The sequence below is a fragment of the Drosophila obscura genome, unplaced genomic scaffold (assembly GCF_018151105.1).
Source record: "Drosophila obscura isolate BZ-5 IFL unplaced genomic scaffold, ASM1815110v1 contig_73, whole genome shotgun sequence".
NCBI classification, from domain to species: Eukaryota; Metazoa; Arthropoda; class Insecta; order Diptera; family Drosophilidae; genus Drosophila; species Drosophila obscura.
Window position 1 is genome coordinate 533,249 of NW_024542865.1, and position 27,117 is coordinate 560,365.

The following is a 27,117-nucleotide window of genomic DNA, read 5'->3' on the forward strand; positions in this document are numbered from 1 at the left end:
GATGTGCTTGTACATGTGTGTATATGGATACCCGATATGTATCTGGATGGATACAATGTATAGTTGCAGATGCCGTGTGAAAACAAAAGCGAAACTCTCTGTAGCTTAAGGCTACAAAAGCCAGTTAATGCCAACAGCAACACGACCCAAGCGGGCTGTCAGTCATTCAGTCAGTCAGTGAGTCAGTCAGTCAGTCAGTCAGTCAGTTCAAAAGTTCAAAGTGCACAAGCACCTCAATGGATTCAAACCCAACGAGTGAGTGAGTGGGTTTTGTTCGGATTGGGCAACAAATTGAGTGCACAGAAGGGGGATAATCGTGCCGAAAAGCCCCCAAAAGGGGTTTCCCCATCAGTTACCCTGCTCCCTCACTCTCTTTCTCACTGTGCAACAAGAATAAGAAGAAATCTTCGAATCCTGGTTGGAATTTTTACGCCATTCTCCTCGATGCCTTGCTCAAAGGCGGGTGCCGAAGAATGTGTTTGTTTGTGCAACAAACAAAAGGTACGGCACAAAAAACGAAGCAGAAAAACCCCCAAGTGGAATATTTATAATATTGCGTAGCAGATGAACGACTTAAGCAGTACCCTACGGCATGCACCAGAAGAGAGAAATTGGGAAAGGCAGCAGAGCTTCTAAGATTAGATACCTATAATTATTAATTACATACGCATACATACATGCATGTATGTTTCTCCAGGCGTACATATGTACATTGATGCCAAAACCACTTATACCATTTATAGGGTAGCATATAAATATCTGTTTAACATACATATATGTGTATATATACATACATGTATGTGTACATATGTACATATGTGGATATTGCTACGGGAAATGTCAACGTCCAAAAGTGGCAAAAGGGATTTTCGCCGCGTTGTTTTCCCCCGAAACCCGATACCCCTTTCCGATACAATTGATCCGCCCAACGGCCCGAAAGTTGAAATCGAATCCACAAAGCAGTGGATTCAGGCAAGGGAGGGGTCTCCAAAGGGTCTCCAATGGAAAGCTTAACGCAAACGCAAAAACAGCGAAACAGAGGAAAAGCAAAAAGAAGCTTTCGAGCTCTTGGATACCCTTGCAAAAAGTGGGGCTAAGTGCTATAGTCACCCCAGTTGCATAAAATACAGTGAGGCAAATAGAATTACAGCTTATTTACTTTGCTGAAAATTTCATGAATAAAAGCAAATCTTTTTCCAAAGACCTATTTCTGAACCGATCGCTACCGGGCAGCAATTTCTTTCCATATGTTCCTACGTACATATGTACTTCCGGGAACAGGAGAAGAACAGGGAGCGAGCCCCCTGCAATGGTATATTGTAAATATTTATAAATCTCCTCGTCGCACAGCTGAATGAATGGAAATCATTCAACGGAATTTGGGCGCAGAGCTTCTCCCCCATTTGGGACATGGCTGAAAAGGCAGGACAGGGGACGTAGCACGTAGGGGGTGAAGAGGGTGTACTGAGGGTGTACTGAGGGTACAGGAGCCAACCTCAGTTCCAGATCCTCTTGAATGCCCGGATAAATATTCATAACTAAAGTGAAACAGAAGAAGACAATTGATTTATGTGGCATTATGTTCCATAAAAATCCCCTGTAAGTAACTTGATTTATTTAGGGAATTATTATTATATCCCAATTAGAATGTATTAATTTTCCTGAATTTTATTTTCCCTATATTCATGCAATGGCAATCCTGGCTATCTGATGCCAGAAACAAGTCCATTCGTCGCGTGGGGGGTATGAAATGGCAGGTAACGTCTGTGATAAGTCTAGTTGAAGAGATCATCAGCATCGGGAAGGGAAATTTATGTGAATGAGTCAGTTTCTTGTCTATAATAAATACTTTCGGACGTAGCGAACATTTTGCTGAATGTTGTTTCTGCTGAAACATTGAAGAAATTCGTTTTCTAAATGCAAAGCTCAGCTAAAAGTGTACATAACATGCAGATGCGTTCGTACGATGATTATTATGTGTACATACATACATATGTACATATAAACTTCACCCATTAACACAGTTTTCGCGTCAAGTCGCGTCGAAGATATTTAACCCAAATAACGCTGACAGAAGAAACAGAAGACAGTTAAAACCGCATGACCACCACCACCGCCAGAATGAGCAGAGACAAGAGAACAGAGAGCAGAGAGCAGGGGAAAAAATATACAAAATAAATACGGGTAAAAATAAGAACAAATTGCGGCGCTGCAGAAGAACAACAGAATGAAGCAGCAGCAAGAGCAAAGTCGTGACAGAAGAAGCCCCAACAGCAGACCGCAGCATTCAGAAATGAACTCGGCAAAACGAATGAGCTACGAACAAGGGCCGAAGTTTTAAATACCCTCTTCAGAATGAAACCCAGAAAATCACCGATCGTTCCTATGGAATATACATATGTACATCCACATGTACATATGTACATACATATGTGATGCAGCTGATTCAGTTGGATAGCTTCAATACTAAGGGATTCGATTCGTTCTGCCCGGAAGGACATCAAAACGAAATAAAAAATAAATTCTATGAGCTTCAGCCCACGTAGAGAGAAAGAGAGAGCATTTAGGGAAAGGTTGTAGGGGGGACCCATTACCTGTTTGTTGTGCCTCTCGTTGCCCTTGCGCTACCTCCAGCACCACCACCAGAACCACTTTGTCATCATCTGCTGTTGCTTTGTCGCCTAATGCAAAAAAAAGAAGAAAACAAAAAAAAGTAAATAAAAACCATTGAATTTTTTAGCACAATTTGTCAAAAGCAGAGAAGCCAACACACCGCACACCCCTCCCATACCCACAACACCACGCACAGAAATCAGAAATCTCGCATTGAAAGCCATATCAAAGACGAAACAATGATGAATCAAGGTGAGAACGAGAACGAAACCGAGAACGAGAGTGGCGATGAGAAGAAAGGTGCATGGATCAGAGCGGTGGGTGGAGTTGAAAAGTGCTGACTAGTTTATGCTGCTGCCCAGCTGGTGGAAAACGCAAAGCACAACGCACAAAGCACAAGGCACAGTTGTTGTGCGGGGTGGGGGAAAAGAAGAGCTAAGAAGGGTAGGGTGGGGTGAGGTGCTGAGGGTACGTATCCAACCTCAATCAACATTTGGTTGACAATAGCAGAAGGTCAAAGTAGTCCAAACGCGCGAAGAGTGGGAAGAGACGTCTAAAGTGAGAGTGCTTGGGCGGAAAATCGTCACGATTTGCCCGATTGAAAACTCAGTTAATTTATTGCCGATGAAAGGCAGAAAACGGTTTCTTTTCTTTCAATTGGTTTTCGAATGTCTACATTTTAAATTTAATTTTAGCTATTTTATGTCCTGCAACAGAAACTGTCCTAAAATTGGTTGGATCAACATTCAGAATGTTTTTAATCATTGCTCAAACAGTTCCCTTAAAAATTCAGTATGTTGTCAACAATAACAAGATCTTCCATCCCCACCCATCCCCACTGTTCCTGGCTCCCGAGAACGAGTTTTAACCGAACCCACCTAAAACCTTTTTAAACCAATTCACGGGACAATACTGGTATCCATTTGGCGCCCAGCTCTTCTTCAAAATGTCATTTGTTTTCCGCATTATTTCTTTTTTTTTTCGGGCCCTCTCAATAATATAATGTAAAACAAAATGAAAATATTTTTTCCGCTCTGTATTTTATTGTTGTTGCTGTTGCTGCTGTATGTAAACTTTTCAGCTTGAAGTGTATTTACTTTATGTTATTATTTTTATTTTTATTTATTATTGGGTTTCAGGTTCTTTCCGCTTCTCTTTTCAATTTTCGCTATTCCGTTTTCCGCTGTGTGTTTTCATTTATGCGAGTACTCACTTTTGTTGCGGTTATCATATTTCATATTCTGACATAATGCGCACCTGATGACGAGGAGCGGGAGCCGCCGAGTGTGGCCAATTGGCCAAACATTTTGCGGTGCTGTCTGCTTCTTCTTATTCCCATTGTCTTCTCCTTCCACTCGGCCATCCATCCACGGGCCCAGACCCCGGGCGCAGACACCGGCCCCAGCGCAGGCCCTGTTTTCGGAGGGGATTTCAGCGCGAACATTAGCGGCATTCTGCGTTTCGTTTTCGAGTTGAGTAGGCCGTGCAATAAATCCCGATTCCAAATGATTTTCGAGTGGGAGTCGAGCTTAGAGATGGCCGCGTGATTGGATCGTTAGGCGGGAGGTGGCTGTTGCTGTTGCTGTGGCTCCCACTCCCACTCCCATTCCCACTTCCTTCCCCACATTGCCCATTTCAATTTCAAGTTATGGCGATATTCTGCCTGTCTCTGTCCACGGTTCTCCCTTGCACCCTCCTGCGTCCATTTTCGAAAATGGCTTTGGCAATTTCTTGGTTGCCGCGTAATGAAAACGGACAGGTGTGCACGGCACACGGCTCGGCTCGGCTCGGAGCAACCTACCAACCAGCCTAGCCGCACCAACCCAACCCAACCCACACCACCAACACCACCCCACCCCCTCCCATCAATGTGTCCCACGTGCCCCTGCCCCTGCCCCTGGGGTTGCCGCTGATTCGCGTAACTTTTCATTTGCGAAGCGAAATGTCGCAGATGACGATGGTCCATGGGCTAGTTGCTCTTATGGTGATGATGGCCCATGGCCCGTGATGCAGGATTTCGACTGAAATTTTCCCACCACCGAATGGAAAGTGAGGGGAGACCAAGACGCCGCCACAAGAGAATTTTTAAACTCTCATTTTCAGCAGATATTTTTATTAAATTCTGTGATCAAATTGAGCTGCAGTTTAGTTGAAGTCTCATCTATGTATGCACGAGTATAAGAGATTTTCTTGTCGGGAAAAACTCGTGGCTTAGCTCCAATGAGAAAGGATTTGCATCATATTGACGAAGCCCAGACAGCCCATAAAAAGCGGCCATACCAGCTAGAGCAATATTTTCGGAACCGTATCTATCGTTCCACCTGATTCTATATATTGGGGTCCATTTACTCAATCTAGGAATAACATCTCAGTTAAAGTACCATATTTGAGCAATTTATTCATTTTTGTGGCCTTTTTTCAGTTTCGTGTTTCCGTTTCAAGCGCATTTCAGCATCAACGGAGAAGACAATACAATTACAATGACTTCCCCTTCGCCTTCGCCATTCGACAGCTTACTCGTACTTTTGGATGCCTTGCGTTGCCACTTCTCAATGGTTTTCCCTCTTTTGTTTTCCATTTTCCATTTTCTGTTTTCCAATTTCTCTTCCCAGCCCCTACCCCTCCCCTACCCTGCCCCTACTCTCTTATTTTGCTTGTCTTGTTTTGCTTCATTATTTTCTTTTGCTGTGCAATTTTCCTGTGCCTAAGCTCTGGCGACGTTGACGACGCTGACGACGCTGTTCTGTTGTCGTTGGCTGTCGTGCGTGAGCTTTTGTGTGTGAAAACAGGTTTCACTGATTTTTAATTTCAATTGTCTAACACTGGCACTGGATGCCGCTCCGCTACTTGTTCGAGTTGAGTTTGTGTGTGTGAGGGTGAAGGTGCTCGGTGTCTATTTTGTGCCATTTTTATTTGCCCACATTAGCAATTTCTTTTGTTGACTCGTTGCCATCTTCGCTGGGCCCACCTACCCCGGCCTGACCTGACCTAACCACACTCCACTCTCACACGCGGGCCTGCTCCTCGTTCACCCTTCACTGCTCATTGTCATTGCGTCTTGCCTGCTGCCACCCCAGGCCTCATTTGCCATGCCTGGAGCTGATACTATTTTTCACTTGTATGTGGAGGCATCTCTGTCCCTGCATCACCTCCCCCAAGCAAACCCCCCGAGAGACCACAGCCTCCCACAGCCACCAGTCACCGTCACACCCTCCCCCGCTTATTATGATCTTCGGTTGCCGTTGTATTTGATTGTGGCTCATTTTTTAATACTTAACTTTTTATTTATTTTTTCTTCCACTTTTTGCTCTCTCTCTTCTCTCTTCTCTCATATTTTCGCTTTCGCTTCGTTGTGCAATTCATTTGTGCTTTAATTTAATGTAATCTGTTTAATGTTCTATTTTTTCTTTTTCCGTGACTCTGGTCGTCTGCTTCGCCTACATCATCATTCTCTACTTTCGTTTTCGATTCGGTAATTTTATCTGATGCTTAGCGGCTCCTTTTGTTACAACAAATTGAATTAATAGTTATTTTGGCGCTCAATTGGGGATGTTTGTATGCATGTACAGTTGAAGAGTGGGAGAAAAGCACGACATAGATCCCCAGTGTTTGACAATGGAAGAGAGTGATGGACAAATCATATCCATCCAGTGGTAGATAACCATCGACCATAAACGAACGTAATCGGAATAATTCATGCACAGATTTTATATTTGTGAAGTTCATCTTAGTTCTTGTACAATAATTAGTTCCCAAAGCATTATATATTTGTCTTAAATATTTAAATACTGTTTTTACCCACATTTTCTTTACTAAAATTTGCACTTTCTTTTCTCGCTATTTCTTTGTAGAGCTCCAGTGAAAAGCAAAGTGAAAACTCCACAGGATATGCAATTTTCTTAACAAACGCAAGGGATAGCAGCAACAACAAGAAAACGGAATTTCCGAGAATTCCATCACCCTGGAACAATATTAATTTTTGTTTTTCAAGTGTCTGAAATATCACAACAAAAAATACAAATACAAATAACAAAAAGGAAGTAAATGCGATGAGAAGAGAAGAGAAAAAGTTTAAAGACGGCGAAGGAAAAAAAGGTTTTCAATTATTGTAAAAAAGTGTTAAAAAAGATTCAAGAGCGAGGTAGATGGTGGGTGCGAGCGAGACAGCTATAAATTATCTTTCATAAGCAAAAAAGTTCATCTGCAAGGTGGCAAAACAGGCAAAAGGGCAGAAGAGCAGAACCACCGCGACGGGGGTGTAGGGACAGCGTACAGCAGACAAGTGACTGAGGCAGCAGAGAGGAGAGGAATTCAATTTAATTAATTGCTCTTTGAAGTGCCTACCATGCCAGCCATGTCGACGCATAAGTTATAGGAATAAATTATAAAAATTAAACGCGTTAATTTTCGCTTATTTCATTAAAGCAACCAATAAAGTAATACAAATAAAAAAAAAGAGAGCAGACAATAACAAAAATACCCGAGAAGGAGTGAAGGAAAGAGAGAACACGAGTGTCGGGCAAACCAACACATACATATAAAATATCGAAATCAAAATTGATATAAACCGACGGATAGGGGAAGAAAAACCGGCGAGCGTGAACGACATACCAACCAAAATGAATCCGACGCCCGTGGGCATTGGATTCGGGCTTGGTCACAAGCCGCCCAACAAGCCAAAAGTGCGTTCCCGCTGGCGACCCCAACCCCTAGCGGTGGCCCTGAGCCACCAGGGCTTTGAGAGCGACATACGCACCGCCGAGGCGGAACCAACCGAAATATACCAAGCCCAACAAGAACAGAGTGAGGACAGCACTCACTCGAGGATCCGCAGCCATCCACAGCATCGGGATCAAAAACAACACCACAAACAGCACCACCGCCACCAACAAACCCAGTTGACAACCCTGGCCATCTTGCTAATGGCATTCGTGGCCCTCAGCCATCTGGATAGTCTGATCCTGGGGACACCGGTAACGGCCACGCGGATCGAAGGGGCGCGTCAACGTCATGGATCACCAGGTGAGTCCACCTAAATGAGATATACATAGCTGTAAATAACGAAGTGCAAGTGCAAGAAATACATGAAAGCACTTGAAACCCAACCAGGGTCCGAAACTCTCACCATACATATTACACATTTTATGTTTTGTAACTCCCATCCTTCGACTCCGCAAAAGTGTCATTGATCCCCCGCTAGAGGAATGGCTTCCCAAACCCCAAACCCTAAGTCCCCAAGCAATTTATGCTTGAAATGTTTGATTTATAAATTAGGAAGACTTTGTGACTTTTTCCCATCCCTCCCACAGCTAATGGTGCCCCAACTCCAACAGCGCGTCAATTGCATTTCCTTAATCTCACATCGCCTTCATACCACGAGTATATTGATTAACACTTCACGACACCAAATTAATTCACAAAGCGAACTTTGTCTCTCTGTTGAGCCTTCGAATGGGACTGGGACTGGGACTACGACTGCGACTCCCGATTTAACACCACCCACCCACATTACCGCCATGGCAATAGGGGAATGGAATGGGGTGGAGGGTAGTTGCGTGGCGTGGAATGGAATGCCTGCGTGTGAGTGAGTGGCGGTAACTGTTCATGTCACTTGAAAATCTTGCCCGCAGCATGACCAACATTTCCCAACCCCTCGCTCAATTTCTACAAAAATTATGAACAACGCAAGGGGTGAGCGCGAGGGTGAGGGCCCCAGGAAGACAAACTAAGGAAAGCAGTTGGCAGAGAGGCAGCGAAGGCAGAGGGACAGAGATTATGCTCAAGAGGGAGGGAGGAGAAAATTAATAAAATTACAACAATTGTTGCAGACCAGAAACAAAAGCCTCACACACACACACACACTCACACACAGACAACAATAGTGAAAGAGAAAGGAAAATCCCTCGCCGCATGCGCCACAAATTCTTCGCGGCAAAAGTCGATGGTGCAAAAGTGCGCCAAGTGCTCTTTGAGTTTTGTACGCTCTGGGCTCGTTCCAGGGTAGCTGAGGGTATCTGTTGTCATTCTCATGACGTCTCATGGAATATTCGAAAACATTTAAAGTGCAAGAACGGAAAATATGTAAAAAATTGTATTTTAACTAACGGCTTAACATAAAGCGCTTAATTAGAACTAAATTTGGGGATAATGTTGATTTCGGGAGATTATTCCTTTAAAACCAAGTCATTCGCGCAGGGCAAAAACATTAATGGTTCTCGTAGCCAACGATTCCAGCTCTAATTCCAGCGGAACCTGAGGCAATATTTTCCTGTGACTTGTTCTAGAATTTTGAGCGTTTTACATTAATTTAACGAAATTATATGTCAATGCATTTTGAAAATAATATCGAGACATACTCTTGTGGAACTTCGTTGTTATTGATTTTTAATTTTTTTGGTACACATAAAAAGTGTAAACAAGTTACTACAAAATATACAGAAGAATCCAAAACCGATAGGGATCCATTTAATAACAAAATGGACTGGACAATCTCTTGGTACCAGAATTATTGGACAGTCTCTAAAAGGGTCGCTTTTTAGTCGATCCCATATTATAGGACAGTCTTTCCCGCTGTCTTACATGTATTTACATATGTATGTGCATACATGCATACATACATTGTATTGTATTTATTGTGGCTGCTGCTGATGCCAGAAATTATGAATCAGGAAGTCTTAATAAGCGCAATTTCAAGTCGTTAGTCACACAAAGTAAAAATGCTGGAAGTTTGCCCGATCAACCGCCCGCCCGCCCGCTCGCTCTCTTTTCCCAGATATGTACATATGTATGTCTTTCTTATTCTTGTTGAACGTAGTTTGTAGTAGTGGCCACTGTAGTTTTTGTACAATAGTTATTGCTGTTTTTGTACATATGTACATACAGCAGAGACTAATAGCGTACATAGAAGTACGTGCATTTGTATGTGTATGTGTATGTGGAGGAATAAATACGAGTATATGGGGGCGGTCGGTCGGTCATTCTGCAGTTGTTGCCGTTGATTTTAATTAAGTGAAACGTTTTAATGTGCGCCACAGATTTTCAGATTTCAGTTTTCCCCCCCAGCACACCCCACTCGGTTGCTCGCGCCCCTCATGCAGGCGGCACTAAACGATGGAGCGGGGATAGGGATGTAGGTGGAGACGGAGATGGCAATGGAGATGGGGGTCAGGACAGCAGAATTTCATGGGCAGCAGACTAGAGAAAAAAACTGTACAAAATAGTAAACAGTAAATGTCAAGACAAGCGATCAAATTGCTTATTAAAGCAAATGAAATATGACCGACCAGTCGGTCGGTATGGGAGGGGGGCTTAAATAAGGCGGCTGTTCTGTGGAGGAGAGGCAGATGGAAAGGAACGCCTGATAAATGTTTGACTGGGTTTTACAGTGAGCACCAACTAATGCGAATACATAATTTATGAAATGCGCTGTACGTTATACGCCAGGCTATTCCTGTCTCTTTTAGGGAGCCACCTTGTCGCTGTGTGTGGAGATCCATTTCCATATTCTAGGCTTCAAGTCGAATTTTCAAGCACAAAGAGCTGTGTACATATGTACTCAGTACATAGGTACATTTGACTGACGAACATGACGGACAATCGATGTTGCAGTTGCACCTTCTCTTTCTCTTTCTGTTTCTCCGACTTAGTTGAGTCTCTTTCCCGGGAATAAATCTGTGAGCGAAGGGCAACAGCAATTGCAAATACAAAGTCATTTAATGCAATTTGCTGATTGCGCCTCTGCCTCTGAGACTCCGTTGCTTGTACCCTTCCAAAGGGTATCTGGATTGAAGTTTCGGCGGACTCTTCATGATGCCAATAGCAATAGTAACCATAGAAAATCTGATCAGTCTGAGCCTTCGGTTCTGAGGTATTTCTTTAGGGTTTAGCCGCTTTTCATCAAAATCGGATGTCTGAGTGTCGGAAGGGTATTTAGATCATCGGTCAGCAAAAGGTGCATTTCCCATCCTGTGGTTTTTGTTTCTGCTACTGTACCTTTTGACATTTGAGTGGAGTAATTTTCTTGTTGCTGTTGTTGTGCAGCTGACAATGCAACTTGGCCACACACACACACAGACACAGACGTTTCCTCTTTACCCCTCTCCACAATGCAAGAGCAAAAGCCAAAAACCAGAGAAATGGCTTTAATGGCATTTAATAAACATGGCCCAAACAAAATTTTAGCCCCTGCAGCAGCGCCGCCTACCGAAGCAGCAGCAGCAGCACCAGACAACAGGCAGCAGACAAAGCGTGACCCAGTGGTGGGGTGGGGCGGGACGGGGTATGTGCCATGGAGATGGAGATGGAGGAGAGTCATATCAACCGGCAACCGGATCCAAATTCCAGTTTCAATATGACGATGCCTGCAATGCTGGATGTTGATGAGAATGCAGCTACAAGCTGCAGCAGTTTGAAGGAGTCAGAATCAGCGTCATCCCGATGATCATTATCATATACGAGTATTATTATCATCATCATCATGATTATGAATGTGCTAGTTGCAGAGCGACACCCATTCAATGCAAAGCCCAAGCAATGCAGTTGATGCCCAGGAATATACCCTACATTCAGGAAGATATATAGAAACACTGTAGATTAAAGAATGGTAAATAATGAAATTAAATATTATATTAAATTATGGTTTGTTGTTTTGGTTCCACTTACAAATATCCATTTATGCATTACATTATGCATTATCCATTAGTGATTTCGGATCCAGATAAACCAAAAGCAGACACATTTTTGGGAGAAAGAGCATTCCTTAGTCGATCCGCCATCGATTCCGCTGTTCCTTCTTGTTTTCTGCTCGTTGCTGTTGTCATGTGGCCTTTAATCACAGACGACGGCTGCAACATCAGCAGCAGCAGCAGCAGCAGAAACAGAAACAGCAACCGCAGCATCAGCAGCAAAGCCACTGCTATAGCCACTGCTTCTGCTCGTACTTCTGCCGGTTGTTCTTCGTCACACTCACTAACATAAGTACATTCACAGACAAAGGCAGTTTGCCAGTGGGTGGCTGGTGACCGCAAAGTTAATTGCAGTGTGTGTTGCAGTTCCCCTTTGTTGCTGCTGTTGCTGCTGTTGCTGCAGCTGCTGCTGCTGTTGCGGTCGCTTGCCCCGTTCCGGACAAATAACTTTGCTAATACTTTGACCAGCCCGAAAGCCACTCGGAAAACCAAACTTTGCCCCACGGACACACATGGAGTCACAGGAGAGCCCTGTTGATCGGACAACCTGGGACAAAACTCCAACTCTGGCTCCGAACAGCTCCAACCTTCCGAATGCGAATTTTTCTGAAACTCAAACTAAAGTCAAGTACAACTTGTTTTCCATAACAAGACTTCATAACTTCAGTTAAGGGCAAATAAGGGCATACCACCCATATTTAAGGTACGGATACCAATACCAATCTATTTTATACTTATGTACATACATACATATGTACATACACATGTAAGTAGGTTTGTAGATTTGTATAAACATGACGCTCTTTTGAGACGTGATGTTACATAAAAGTAAATCTAAATCTTGTACGATTGTACAATGCCGAAGTATCGCCATTAATGAGAGAAGAGAATTCAACTATTTAATTTCATTCATTTAAAAGAGTTCTCTTTGAAAATTCGGCAAACGAAAACTGGGAGTAACCACTAAGCAAACACCACTTGCTTAGTGGAGTAACTTACTAATACTTTTTAAGTCGTGGTAGACCTTTCTTTCTGGGGAAAATCCCAAAATGTCTAAAATTTAGATTCCACCTCTCCTCTTCCCATCCAGAACACACGATGGTGATCTCAAGTTTGAGTCAATTTTCAGCTAGATTTAGCGGTTTCTTCTTCTTTGGGTCTGAGCTTTTCGGTCAGGTGAAACCAGTTCAAACTGCAATCTCCAAATGCAGTCGCTGTCGCTGCTGCAGTCGACTTTGCGCTTGACTGCGCTATTTTTCTAGCCGGCCGGCTCTGTGGCTCTTGCTGTCGCTGTCGCTGCCCTGCCTCTGCTTTTGCTGCTGAGCTGACGATGGTTCGCTCACTCGTTTTGCCACCATCCTTCTCTCTCTCTCTCAGCTTATACGTTTTGCGTTTCGCTTCGCTCAACTCGGTAGAGCGCCATTTTTAAAGAGAAAGAGAGAGAGAGAGAGAGAGGAATTGTTAGAGTGTGGAGTGGGGTCAGCTAGCGAATATTCGGTGGGGGGGAGGGTAAGGCAGCGGGAGCCGGTAATATCATCATAGGTCAGTCGTTTTGTCGTTGTCTCTTCTCCTCCCGTCTACACCTCCACCGATGATCACATGTCCCATTTACTGCTGTCCCGCTTCCTCTCGCTCACAGGTATTTTCTCTCTTTGTTGTTGTTTCCATAAACAATATTTTTGCTCGTATCTTTTGCTGTTGTTGTTTCTTTATTGCGGCTTTTGTGTGTTCGTCGTCGCTGTCTGTCGCTGTTTCTTTCATTCCGTTTTACTTTATTTCCCTCTCGTGATGCAGCACAGCATTCGGTGCCAGGCACCGGCGATCACCGTTTCAAGCAACACAACACAGCCACCAGCAACAAGCGGTGCATGTGCACCAGCACCACCATCGTGAGAGAGTGTGTGGGGAAACCGTGTGCGAGAGGGAAAGAGTGATTGGATTGGAGTCTGTCTGCTGAAGGGTGGGGTGGGTGCGCGCTGTGTGTGGGGTATACACACACGTGCATACATACATGCATACATTTGTATGTATGGAAAGTTTAATTTCCTGATCGTTATGGTGCAATATCCATTTTATGGCGTTGATCAGCTGTTTCACAAAAAAACATGGTGTCCTGCAGAAGATCAGAGCTTAAGAGATTCAGTATTATTTCGTGGTGGCCGCGTCTCGGTCCGGCCATGCCCATCCCCATCTCGATGGGGTCAGGTCAGGGAAGATATTAAGTGGCGGGATTTTCGTGGTATGTTTTTTTTTTTTTTTTGGAGGAACAGTAGATTCTCACAAAGTAGAACCACTTTGTTGTTCAGGTGTTTGCAATTTCAGAAAAGTTCGAATTTCTGGACAGAAAATGAGAATATAAATACTGCTGACTCTTGGGGTACTTGCATTGAGAATATAATCAATGCTCCTTGCTAAACGCTCGCATTACAGGTACCTGGCGATGTAAATTTCCATAAGCTTGTACCCTTCGTCGCGTCTTACTTTATTCTCCTCATGACTCACGACGATTCATTAATTGTACTGCACACAAATAAAACCCATCGAATGTTTGTATGTGTGTAGCTACTATTTCACAACACAAAACACGAATTCCTACAAGTTATCAAAACGGAAACTGCATGTAGTACATATTCGTATTTGCCATTGCTATTTGGCGGCAGATTAGGTTACTTTTATTTATTGGTCTGTTTTGAGAGATTGGGATTTTTCTGAAATGCTGCACAGAATTCGCTTAATTTTTTCAGATTTTGTGTGTGTGTGTTTTTTTGTATTCCACATTTGCAATTGCAAGTGGAACCGAACCCAACCCATATGTCGCGCATCTAAATGGAAATTTTTTTTGCTTCATTTGAGGAGGAGCACCTGCAGTCGTTTTGGAATTTGGTAGTTTCCTAACTTTAATTTAAATAAAATACGCAGCTGGATCGATAGCATTTCAATTATAGAATAGGAAACCAATAAGAAAAGTAACCAATCTTTGTTTTCAGATGCATATGTATTAAAATTTCGATTACAAACATACATAAACCGCTTAGCCATGCAATTTTAAATAGAAAATGAAACGTTTTTTCCATTATTTCAATTTGTCTCCCTCTTTTTTTTTTTCCAATTTCCTATTATTTTCCACATTTGTTGGCAATATTAATTCTTCTTTAATTGACAGGCAAATCAGTCTCGGGTAAAATCTCTCCCTGGTACGCGTATACATACATACATATGTACATATGTATGTAAATATGTACATATATACATATGTATATGCATGTATTTTTCAAATTAATTCAGCTGCCCCTCTCCTATTCATGGCACACCACTCCTCAGTGTCCTAAGCTCAATGACAGATCACGTACAACTTTGTAATAATAAATAAATGAAATGCCTGGAATCGCATTACGATTGTCATCTCCCACCGCAGACGCAACAAGCATGTTTGATAAATAAATAAATCGTTGTTGTAAGTTGAATTGTCAAAGATAGGGGGTTCTGAGGGGTACGAAGGATACAAGATTTTTGCAGGAATTAGGACATATCCAAAACGGGTCTTGAAGGAGTAATGTAAGTGATTCATCTTGTAAAGTTAGTTCTTTATAATATTTGCTTTAATGCTTATTTTGGCTTACAAATTAAAGGGGCAGTAGCTGGCAAAGCTCTAAAATATACATATGTATGTAGATCAGAAAATTTCAAAGTTCAACTTAAACATAACTGGCACATTAAGCTTGAAAAATTTGTAATTGAAATTTAAACACAAAATGTTGATACATTTTGAAAACTTTATTTTGTCCCCATCCACCAAATACATCGGGGGTGCCTGCAAAGGGTTGAGGGAGTGGTGGTTAGGTTGTGTGGCTTAGAAGGGCTGTGGGTGGGTGGGGGGTGGATATGCTGTATCTATAAACATACATATGTACATATGTGTGCATATGTATATTCGAATAATATGAAAACTCTGGGGCATGCATGCAAACCTGTACTACCGACATACATACATAGAACATCTGTCGCATATTTTATGCATTCTAACTGTGCTTTCTAATTCCTGTCCTCGATGTCCGCGTGCGCGTGTACAGGGTATGAGCTTCTGTGTGGGTGTGCCTGCTGGTAAAGTTAATTGTTTTTGAATAATTAATTACACACAGCGCGGCAACAGAGAGCCAGCAGCAACAGCAACAACAGCAACAATGGAAATTTATGTAACCGACAGCGATGATGATGATGATGACACAAACAATAGGGAACGGAACGGAACGAACGATCAAACGAGAGGCAGCGATTGTAAGCCATCAATGTCAATAATGAGATTTTGATGGGACTTTTGACATGCAGTTTTCAATTGGAAAGTTTTTTGCGCACCCGTAGGTGGACATAATGGATATACACTGAGTGATTTAAGCTGATGAAAATAATCATCAGAAGTCTATGATAAATTTCTGATACATATTCCAAAAATAATATCAGAATTCTTATATATCATTTATCACTTCAGAAGCAAATAGTTTTTACGGCTCGTTTATTGTTATCATTGTTATCGCTATCTTTTACCAGCGTCCAGCATCCAGCATCCAGCATAGCGGTGCATGCAACATTCCATTCCCGTATCCTAGAGGAACGTTTAAAACTCGCTTCCCATTTAATTGATGGCAACTCAATTGAGTCCGGCCAGGGCCAGGGACAGGGACAGGGCCAAGGCCTGTCATTCGTTATTCCGCCATATCCCCAAACAATATTAAGTTTTAAAATATTCCCTTTTATGTATGGGTTTTTGTTGTTGTATTTTTATATTTATTTTTGTTTATAGGCGAAAGCCTCTGATGGGAACACTGAACAAATAGTTTGGAAAAAGCCCTTGGGCCTGAAGGGGGATTAAATCGATTTTTTCCTCTGATTGCGCCCGCAGTTTTCACTCATTTCTTTCGTTCTGCCGATGTCGCTGTTGTTTATTATTTTTTTTTAATCAACTATTAAATTGGGACCCAGACAAAGTGGAATGAATTTAATTTGCCGAAAAACGGAGAATACTCGGCGAGTACGCGCAGCACAAACGAGTATCTGCCTAATGAAAAGTTCTTTATGCGCCTCGTGAATTAAAGAGAAATGGAATGGATGAAAAATTGATTAGCGGCAGGTTTGGGGCGGATCCACCTGTGGATCCCTCCTCGTCATCGTCAGTGCATGAATATTTCAATGAAATTATTTTTCATTTTGTTCCGTAATCAATTTATGGCTGGAACAAACAAATACATTTGTATTGAAACAGTGCGTATGGTTGCTGTAAGGCAACAATTTATGCACATGTATCGATTAATCGATCCTAATCGATACAATAAACAAACTGAAACTCGTTGTCAACACCTTTCAGGGTCTGACATATTCGAAACGCACTGTCCGCACGGACGACTGTATGGCAAACAGCAGCAAAATTAATTGAATGGCACAATTTTCTGCATGAAAAGTGCAAAAAATTTCCCACCATATACATATGCATGTGTATACGCTTGTATGTATGTGTGTATGTACATATGCATCAACACGTGTGTACTGTCGCCTTAAGGGAGGGGAATGGGTGAGTGGGGGAATGGGGCTGGAGAGTAAAGGAAAAACCATTTGGGTCGTGATTTTTTGTGATTAATTTTTTTATTTGCAACACCGGACACTCTTCCGGACGCTCCCTTTTTGGATTGCATAAATGAATTTGAATCACCAATGCTCTGCAATAAATGCGAGAATTTAAAAATTTAACGTTATTTTTGCACTTCATCTGGACAGGCCAGCACCCAGCTCCCAGCACTCAACCGTCTACTCCCGTAATTCTCTTAATGGTAAAAAAAATGAAATGAAAAGAAAATAGTTGAGCACAATTTAAATTTGCATACGAGTCCAATAGAAATTACCCCGCAGTCTAGGTCGCCAATGGCTTATCGGTGCTAGCGATTGATGGGGCCAAGCGGACAGCACGTGACAAAAGTGGCACAAAGTGGCAGGCATAAGCGAAAACTCAAGGATTTGTGATTTTTGCAGGGTAATATTTTTATTTTGAGTTCAGTTAACAGGAAATAATGTTCAAAAATTCGAAAAGGACTTGAAACTGCATTATTGAATAAGTGGTGCAGCACGGGAGTTCCTTGATTAACTCTTGTATAATGCAGGTGGGACTGCAGAAGGTCTGGCTGGTTCAGGGGCCTGGCTGCAGGAGGGGGTCGGTGCATGTGTGTGTGCAGCAGGCCTGCAATGTTTTTATGTGTCACAGTCACAAATACCACCAGAGAGTGAGCGAGGGAGACAGAGAAGTCAATGACCATAAAAGTCAACACTCACTCGACACACGCAGTGGGATGTGATACAGAGAGGCGCAGGCAGGAATGAGTGGCGACATCTAGCGGCGGCATTTTCGCCTTCCGGTAAAACCTGAAAAAATAAAATAAAAGCCCGTAAAGCGATGAACAAAAATGTGAGTCTATCTACCGACGAAGCTGTGGATTCCCTTTCCGAACGTGCCTACAGATAATATCTATTTAAGTCTTGTGAGAATATAAACCACTTCGAAACGTTTAGCTCTCGATGCTCGATTCCTTTTGTGCGGTGCAAATGCAAACATCTCGTCAGAATCGTTATACCCCGTGGAAGTGCGTGCGAGTAGAAATGCGACTTTGCATTGCAAATTTCACGTAGCTGCCGCGGAGAGAGTCTCTTCTAGTTTCTCCGTCTCTGTGTCCCGATATGGCTGTGGAGCAGTGTGTGTGTGTGTGTGACATATTTAAACTGAATGCAGTTTAGTTCAGTTAGTTCAAGCCGCTCACACTATCAAATATTCAACGGGATTCTTTTGAAATTAAACTGAGAACCTGAAACCTATTGGAACATATTTTTAATAATTATATCCAAGCTGGAGTGAAGCCATGAACCTTCCTAGGACTTCAATTTTTGTTTATAGGAAGAAAAAAAAATGGAAAGTTCTGAAAGTTGTCCGCTTTGGCTCTTTAGGAATACTCAGAATATACCAATGGAAGCATATTTTTCAGAAAAGAACACTGATCGCAGTGTAACAGAAAGAGATTCGATGATGATTATGATGATGACAGAACCAGTTGGGGGCTCAGTTAAAGCTTGGCTATGACCATTAGCTGCTTTGGCCTTTGCTTCAGCTTCAGCTTCAGCTCCTACTTGGACTTCATTCATGCCAGTTGCACGAGAGCAACAAGCAGGTAAACACATAGCCATATGTTAATATGTATGTGTGAGGTCTTTGTGGTAATTCAGCTTGTTGAGTTTTCCGGTTTGCAGACTGCCACTGATGGCGGGAAGGGGGAGGGTGCGGAAGAAGGCTGATGCTACATATATATGCCAAAGCCATTAACAAGCGTCTGCTCTCTCGGCCGACTCTTGACCGGCTGCTATCGATGCTCCCGCTGTGGGGCTCCAAGGCTCCCAGCCTTCTTAGAGACTTGCTCAATCCTAGATTTTCCTACAAAATGCCAATCGAAAATGCCAAACGCCTATGGAACTAAATGGCTGGGCAAGAAGACAAGTTCTGGATGTGTTGAAATCTTCAATTCAATGAAATGTTGTAGGTACCCCCAGCACCATCTTCAAGATACAACATTTATCTAAGAATAGGTATTATTTGAGCAGATGTGTCTATAATATCTGCCACTAAATATTAAAATATTTCATAAAGTATCGTCTTAGTTTGCGTCTACCATTTCCGATATTGTTTTCCTTTCTTTTGTCGCATAACAAAAGTTTTTAATTACTTGGCAGACTTTGGGAGCTCAGCTCCCCATCCACAAACCTTGATTAAATCCTTTTGTTGTTGTTTTTTTTGTTTCTTTTTGGAAAAGAACGGAGGACTTCTATGATTGATTACACAATGATAGCAGTCAAGGTGAGGCCAGTTCATCTCCTGCCTCATTGCATCTGCTACTGTGTATTTCATCTGAGCTTTTGTTTTAATCCCAAGTTCTTCTTGTCGTTTATTGCTATCAGTGGACTATCCCTGAGTCACTCAAGTATCTTTAGCGTATATAAATTAAATTGGCCTCGCATTCCACCCGATGCCAGCACCTTCTGCCAAAAAAGCGCAACCCCAACCCCAGCCCCAGGCCCAACTCTCTCTCTCTTTACTTCCTGCCTGAACCGACACGACCCATCCTGACCCCCTTCTTAACCTTTATGACGGTCACTGCAGCTGGTCCAGTTACGTTTTATACCTATTACGAATGAGTAATGGAGGGGTATATACTCGAACTGTGTCTCTAGAAGAAAAGAGAGAAAAATAGTGAAATATTTAGTAGAGTTGTATGGTGTCCAGTGGAATCACTTACTGTCATTGCCATAGCTCCCAACCCCGTTCAAGTCCGATAAGATACGACTAGAACTCCCTGCTAGTCCCATGGTCGGAATGGTGCGATCACTATTTTTTTGTGCCCACCTTTGGCTGGGATTTTGGTTTGTCTGAACGCTCCCTCCTGACGACTGACGACTAACGCCTGCACCTGCTCCTGCTCCTGCCACCCACTCATTAAGATTCCGTGCTGCACATTTCTGGCCACACCCGCCAGCCGACCCCTCTCCCCTTTGACGCTGTTGCTGATGTTGTTTTTCACGAAGGAAAGTGTCCACTCAAATGGCGTTTAGCGTGCAATTATGAGTTTCTTTTCTGCCCCTCTTCTCTTTTACTGCTTCATTTTATCTTCTTTCTTGTGTTTTTTTGCTTAATTTTTCATGCTTAAGAAGTAAATGTTTGGTGGGGGATGGGCGAATAAGTGGATGGGTTGTGGAGTTACTAAAAGATTTCTTCGTGTTTCGCATAAGCAAATAAATGCATTTTTTATGGTATACAAAAGTTGTGATACTGCTAGAGCATAGGGGATTATGGGACTAGATTTGGTTCATAAGATCGTCGGACATTGGAATGGAAATAGAATTTAAATGAGTTTGTGGAGAGGTAAAGATTCAAAGATCTGAAAAAACGCAAGCTTAAATACATTTTAATGGATTACGTGAAGAAATTGAGAAAAAGTTATTGTTTAGCCAACATGAACATAATAAGTATGTGAGTTTTTAAATTTGAAAACAATCAGAATCTGACCGATTCAGAAGCGAATGATTTAAACGATAATTTAAATAGAGTTACTTTCTAATGCCTTGAACTTTTTACTTAAGAGTATTCCAATTAAAAAGTAATCCATTTGAAGCAATTGCAACGAATTTTCTCGAGCGGAGTGGATCTAATAGTCGCGTAGCTCTAGCAATTTTTTCCATATTTTTTTTGTGGTGCTACAGAGCGAGTCCCCCTTTACCCCACCCGTAAGGCTCTTCTGTTCCGCCCCCCACTAAGCAGCGTAGAGATTTCAAAGGAAAGCACCCCCTCCACAGTCATCGCCCACTTTAATTGCTGTCACAGTTTTCGTTTTTATTTAATTTTTTGTTTTATTTTGTGCCTGCGTTTGCTGTTCTGCAGCTTGCTTTTGTTTTAATTTTAACTTTAATTCAAATTTAGGGGTGTTTTGGGTGGCCCGGAGGAAGGTGTGGGAGGAGCTGCGTGGGGGACATTGAGGCGTAACAAAGCTGACTTAATGATTCCGACAGCCCACAGAGAGGAGAAAAATGGCAAAACAGAATATATAAATAAAAAATAAGAAAAATAAAAATGGGGAGGAATCAACAAAGAAAGAAACAAATTAAAAATTAAAAATTCTTTAAAAATGTGAAAATAAAATTAAATTTAAGCTAGTTCATGCGGCGGAGGATGAGTATTCCAACGATTTACATTTTTTAATATTAATTCCTTGGTTTTCCCTAACTTTGCACACTCTGGAATATCGCTGAAGAAAATGACATTGATGGAACTTGAACCAGGCGGGGGGGCTCTCTATAGGTAGCGACACTCCATGAGAATGGGATGACGATGCCCCTTTGACCTTTCTTGGGCTCTGAATGTGACTTTCATTAATATTAGATAGGGACTTTTTTCTGTTTTTTTCCGCTCTTTGTAGGGGGCTGCTTATTAATTTACGTCAATTAGCTCCAGCACAAGCAGCAAACAAAATTTATTCATTTTACTTTTCCTCTGATCTAATCAAACTGCAGGTTCTCCCTCTACTCGGTCCCGCCTCTTGCAGCATAGGCACAGTCCCCCCTCTCTAATTGATATTCATTGTTTTGCCTAGAATTGCTTTTTCTTGGGGGATCATAAATCTTTGATTTGATTGAGGCCGCATTGAGCTGTCGATGCGATGAGGGTTTTGTTTAAGGCGGATTCAATTTATTTCCCCTATTCACAATTAAATTGCGTTTTTTTTCCCAATTGCTTAGTTAATAATTCATCAAAGGAGCTCGGAAGGCCGGCTGTCTGGCAGTCTCTGACAGGCCAAGAGTTCAAGGAAATGTAAATCTTCTTTGCGTCTTATTTGCTTATGAGCGTTTTACCAATTTGTTGGCTAACATTTAAATTAAAATCCAACATCAAACTAAATGAAAACCATCCTCTATCAGTGGGGGAGCCCCCTGCACTTTGTTACCCAACCGAAAATTCAGCATATACCAAATCCATTTCGTGTGAAGAGGGGAACAAACTTTTGCAGGAATGTATGTATGAGAGGAGGGGCAAGCAGGTGGACGAGATTTGATTGCGGCCAGTTTGTTAAAGAGCTTGCCATGTAGCCATGTAGATTTCGCATATTGTTGGCTACATGCCAATATGCCCATTAATTAGCCCCAAAAGTTGAACTAACTAACACACACATACACACGCACACCCCTACCGTCTCCGCCACTCCAACCCCCCCATTATAAGCGGCTAAAACATGGGCGTGCCATTCAGCTGCATTTAATTGCTGCCAATTTTCAGCTATTTAAACAACAAAAATGATGAAGCAAAGTGATGAGCAAAAGGGGAACGGAGGAGCGAACTAGATAGAGGGGAGGAAAGCTCACAAAATATTCTCAGTTACCTCAGTTTCCGATAAGACTACTGTCTGACGTGTGTGGTCTATTCATGGGATATTTCGAGTCGCTTGTAAGCAAACGCTAGCTTCAGTCTGTGCTTAACATGAAGAATCTCCTGCTAAAAGGATCTTGGCGATGCTAACAAGATCGACCGGTCTGGTCTGGTTCAGTTATTATCACGATTTAATCGCAGTTTCCGATGACTGGAACCATTCCAATCAAAACAAAAGTGGCACATATTTGCTCAAATTTTCCACCGCCTTGCTTGCATCATTTTATAAAAAATAAATTCTAAAATGAAAAAATTAAATTTCGTATTGGCCTCCATGCCAAATACAATATTTAGTTTATACATATGTACACGTCCATTTACATATGTATGTACGAGCAGGTGTGTGCTGAAAGATACATGTACTCGTAAATACGAGCTGCTATAATCGAATCGTTCCAATTTAGGGTATTTGAATCTTCGACACCTGAATCCCGAACGTATTTTTCATTTTCAGCTATTTTCTGTTGTTGCTGTTTGTGCTACCTGGTGCCGGTCACCGATTGTGGCCAATTGTATCGCCATAGACTGCCCCTGCAGAGCCCGCGAATAGTTGTCATTTAGCCAGTGGACAGGTGGCGCTGGGGGGCAGTTGGAGAGGAAGTGGGATTGCGGGATTGTGGGAAAGGTTGTTCAGCGCCATTGACCACGAAAATTGCTCATGCATGACCAAAGAGGTTGGACTGGCCTGGACCAGAGTGGTGGGATTGCTGGATGACGGGCGGACTGGTGCCGGACTGGCGGAATGGGTGATCAAGTGCGTGCGCTTTTTGTGTTAATAATAATTGACATTATCTGCTGTTGCTGTTTGTTTTAGTTTTTGTTTTCGCTTTTGTTATTTTTGTTTTGCTCTATTTATAGGAAAAGTTTGTTTTGATTTCGACCAGAGGTTTACCAAGCACCGAGCAAATAAAATTCATTTGTGTCTGACCATCATAAGCAGCCGATTCGATATGGACTGAAACTGTGCACAGAATCTGCTCTGTATGTAGAGTATATTACTATATGTACAATGTACATATTTACATAGCTGCCATAGGAATAGTATTTTGGATCCACTTCTGGATAAGTAAATTTGAAGTTTGTGTTTCTTTATCCAGTCACACCCGAGGGTCATAAATTAATAATATAATGTGTTTCTTACATAAATTTACGAATTAGTTTTCTGTTCCAGAAATGAGCGGGCATAGAATATTGTTCTTGAATTACAATATCTGTGTTTATTTTTGAACACCAATATAAATAATTTCAACTTGAAATCAATTTTCTATGTTTTTTTGAGGCCTCTTTGCTCTTTTTTCTTTCCTTGTGCTTTTGTTGATTTGTCAACAATTTGCATGCAACATTTTGTTGTTGCTCCTCAATTGTCAATGTTACGTGTCACTCAATTCTGAAATGCACTTTACAATGTTGCACTTTCGAGGGGGAATTGCTGCTATTAGCAGCAGCAGGTGGGTCGGGGGCGGGAGAGGACGCGGACGCGGACGCCGCCAAGTTGACGTAATCAAATTGTAAATGGGCAACAAAAAATGAACGGAGCAAATTGATAAAAGCGAAACTCAGTTATTTGAGATACGTCGTCGTCACCTTGAATAATTGAATCAACATTTTCGACAAACTCGACTGGCCCTCTGTCTCTCTTTCACCTAACGATGGGAAGGGGCGATACAGTGGGGTTGGGGTTGGGGTTTGGGTTGAGGTTGGGGTTGCATGGGGTATGCTGGCGTGGAGGGGGGCCTTGACTGAACTTGGACAATTGAATTACGAGCATCGAGTATCGAAGTCGAATGTCAGTGACGATTGAATCGAGGACAGAATGGAAATGCAATTAAAATCAAAGATGTCTGACTGTCAGACTCTACCCCTCTCATTCTCTCTCTCTCTCTCTCTATGGCTCTCTGACGTGCGTTTGTGTGCTTGTGTGTGGGTTTGCGTGTGATGGAGAGAGAAAAAAGGATGAATTGAAGTTAACACAAAAAGGAATCAAACTTCATTAGCTTTGTTCCTTAATCGAAGATTGATTGAGTATCAATGGTTGAGGTAGTGGTTGGGAATGGTAATAAGGATGTAGGGTGCTGGAAACGAACCAGCTCAAACGGGGGAGACTTTTAATTGCAATCCAATTTTACAAACGATTTTTTTTGTCTTTATAAGAGGTCTCGCTTGAACCAGCTAAATGCCATAAAAATATTCCCTAGCCTAGCAAAAACTTATGGATATTGCTCCTCAGAAATTAGGAAAGATCTTCTACGTATTCCTATCCCACCCAGCAATTATATGTGTATGTACACACATACATACATGCAAAGCTGTACTTCAGCCAAAAAATGGACGGTGTTTGGATTGTATCTGTGATTGCGGGCTTTTTGGAGTTCACCATCGACGGATTAGCTCAGTCCTGATCATTCCCCTGCTTCTTAATCCAGTTTACTCGAGCAAGGAAGTGCTTGAATAAAAATCATAGTATAAATTTGAATGAAACAAAACCTCATTTATCCGTCGTACAAGTTCGTTTGTTCTGCTTAGCCCCATAAAATCAAATTAATTTGCCGCAGCTAAACTTTTCTGGTCATAAAAATGTTTTTAATTATACTCGTATTTTGAGCTTACATTTTGACTCGTTCTTTTGTTTTTAAAATAATTGACTAATTCATTTGATTGCTGTGACAATAAAAATGTGAAAATGCTGTCATGGCCCCTCATCAGCAAATAAATATGCAAATAATTATTTGATTACAACCAACAAAAAAAGAAAAGGCAAAGCAAAATGATATGAGCCAAAATGTTGAGTAGTGTTCACTGTCTTCCCGTTGCTCTTTTGATTCCCAGTATCAACTGTCCGTTTCCTTTCTGTGTAAACATTCGAATGTCGTCTATTTTGTCAATTTTCACATGTTTTTCGTGCCTCTAGAGGTGTACTTGCCGAAAGACGGAGAGGGAGAGACACAAAGACAGAGACAGAGAAAGAGTGAGTAAGTTATAAAGGTAAATGCGGAAAAGTGCTGGAAGGGTGAGTAAGAGGGCAGCTGAGCATCTGCTGTGCAATTGACTTTAAGGTTTTCCATTTTCTTAGTTCGGAAATTGAAAGTTTGGCGGTTGCGGCTTGGTAAGGGACGATTGGGGGTGATGGGGTAGAGATTAAACAGTCGTAGTCGTGCGAAGGGTACATCTGATAGATAATTCTTAGCACCTTTTGACAAGTCAAGCTATTATGAATATTTAATTTAATTTTTTTTAATTCTACATAAATCATAAGTTTAAAAATGTACTGCCTGAGTACGGTTGTAAAAGTAGAGTGGCGTCCAAAGAAAGTTCATTGGACTTCTAAAACATTCGGTGACAAAAGAAGCTTTAGTCTAATTTATAGAACGGCTTGTAGATTTGTTCTGTCTTATTTTTACATAGACCCTTCATTCACGTTAAGTTTAAATTGAACTTGCTCCGATCTTGGAGCGAACAAGCTTTAGTGAGCCTCATTCGGTCATCGTCAAACAGGTAGTGAAACTATTTACATGAATTCTTAATGGTATCATAGACGTTGGGCTCTTTAAGTGTATTAATGGAAACCAAGGTATTTACATGAGGCATAGTGGTATGTGCTGTAATGTTTGTAAATTTGTACTAACTATCCGCGACTCGATACCCTCGGCAACCTTTGTGCCTGGATGTGTTTCATGCATAAAATGCCTTTGGGTTTTTGCTTTTAATTGCAATTTCATGTAGTCAATGTTGCTGTTGTCGTTAACGCACACACAAATATTTGGCCCACTCAAAGGCCAAAAAAGCCTGTTTCCATCGCAACAGAAAACGTTTTAATATTAACAACAATATCAAATAATGAAAATTGTTTTTAATATTAAATGCCAATAATCAACATAATTGTGGGGTGACGCAGATGGGGATGGAGTTAATGTTGGGGGTCGGGTCTCTTAAGCTTCATTTCAATTAACAAACTCATTGTGCTCAATTGGACAAAGTCAACGACTCGACCGTCTGTCTCTCTGTCCGATGCGCCGTAACTCGTACTCGTACTCGTCTACCCGCAATAGCAATGGCAATGGGAATGGCAACAATAAGCGAAAATAACCATATAATAATCACTTCGAGACAGCTTTTTCACGCGCTCTCTCCGGCTCAATCTCTCTGTCCCTCTCACTCGATGAAATCTTATGCGAGGCTTAAGAAACTTTGCCTCCGAAAGCGTTCAAAGAGCATTAAATAAATTATGCGAAAATGCTTAATTTATTTGGTTCTTCTTGGTGGAGTGGTAAGCGAAGGAAAAGGCAGAGAAAGAGTACAGGTTCTAGAGATGACATCGTGAACTGATGACAAAAGGAATTTCGCGAAATTAGAATTACACTTGTACATACAAAAGTTGGAGCTCTATACAGCTCTAATATATTCATACACATAAATAGAGAATCAAATCACGTTAAGGCTAGTCAACGAGAATTCTTTATTAGTCGTCGGGACACACTGCCATCTCCCATTCGCGCAATAAAATATGTAGGCAGACAGGACAGACAGAGCAGACAGAGCAGACAGGGCAGACAGGGCAGACAGAGCAGACAGCAGTCAGAGCAGACAGGGCAGACAGGGCAGACAGAGCAGACAGCAGATAGAGCAGACAGCAGACATAGCAGACAGCAGACAGAGCAGACAGCAGACAGAGCAGACAGCAGACAGAGCAGACAGCAGACAGAGCAGACAGCAGACAGAGCAGACAGCAGACAGAGCAGACAGCAGACAGAGCAGACAGCAGACAGAGCAGACAGCAGACAGGGCAGACAGCAGACAGAGCAGACAGAGCAGACAGCAGACAGA

At 42.0% G+C, this 27,117-nt stretch overlaps 1 protein-coding gene across 1 annotated transcript in view; it reads left to right on the forward strand.

The window, feature by feature from the left end:
- Window positions 1-6,480: 6,480 nt before the first annotated feature.
- Window positions 6,481-27,117, forward strand: part of LOC111065122 (low-density lipoprotein receptor-related protein 2) — a 116,347-nt gene continuing 95,710 nt past the window's right edge. Inside the window, 1 exon segment of the mRNA XM_022353117.2 lies at window positions 6,481-7,635. Within this exon segment, the coding sequence (XP_022208809.2) occupies window positions 7,233-7,635 (403 nt within the window). The 5' untranslated portion in view covers window positions 6,481-7,232.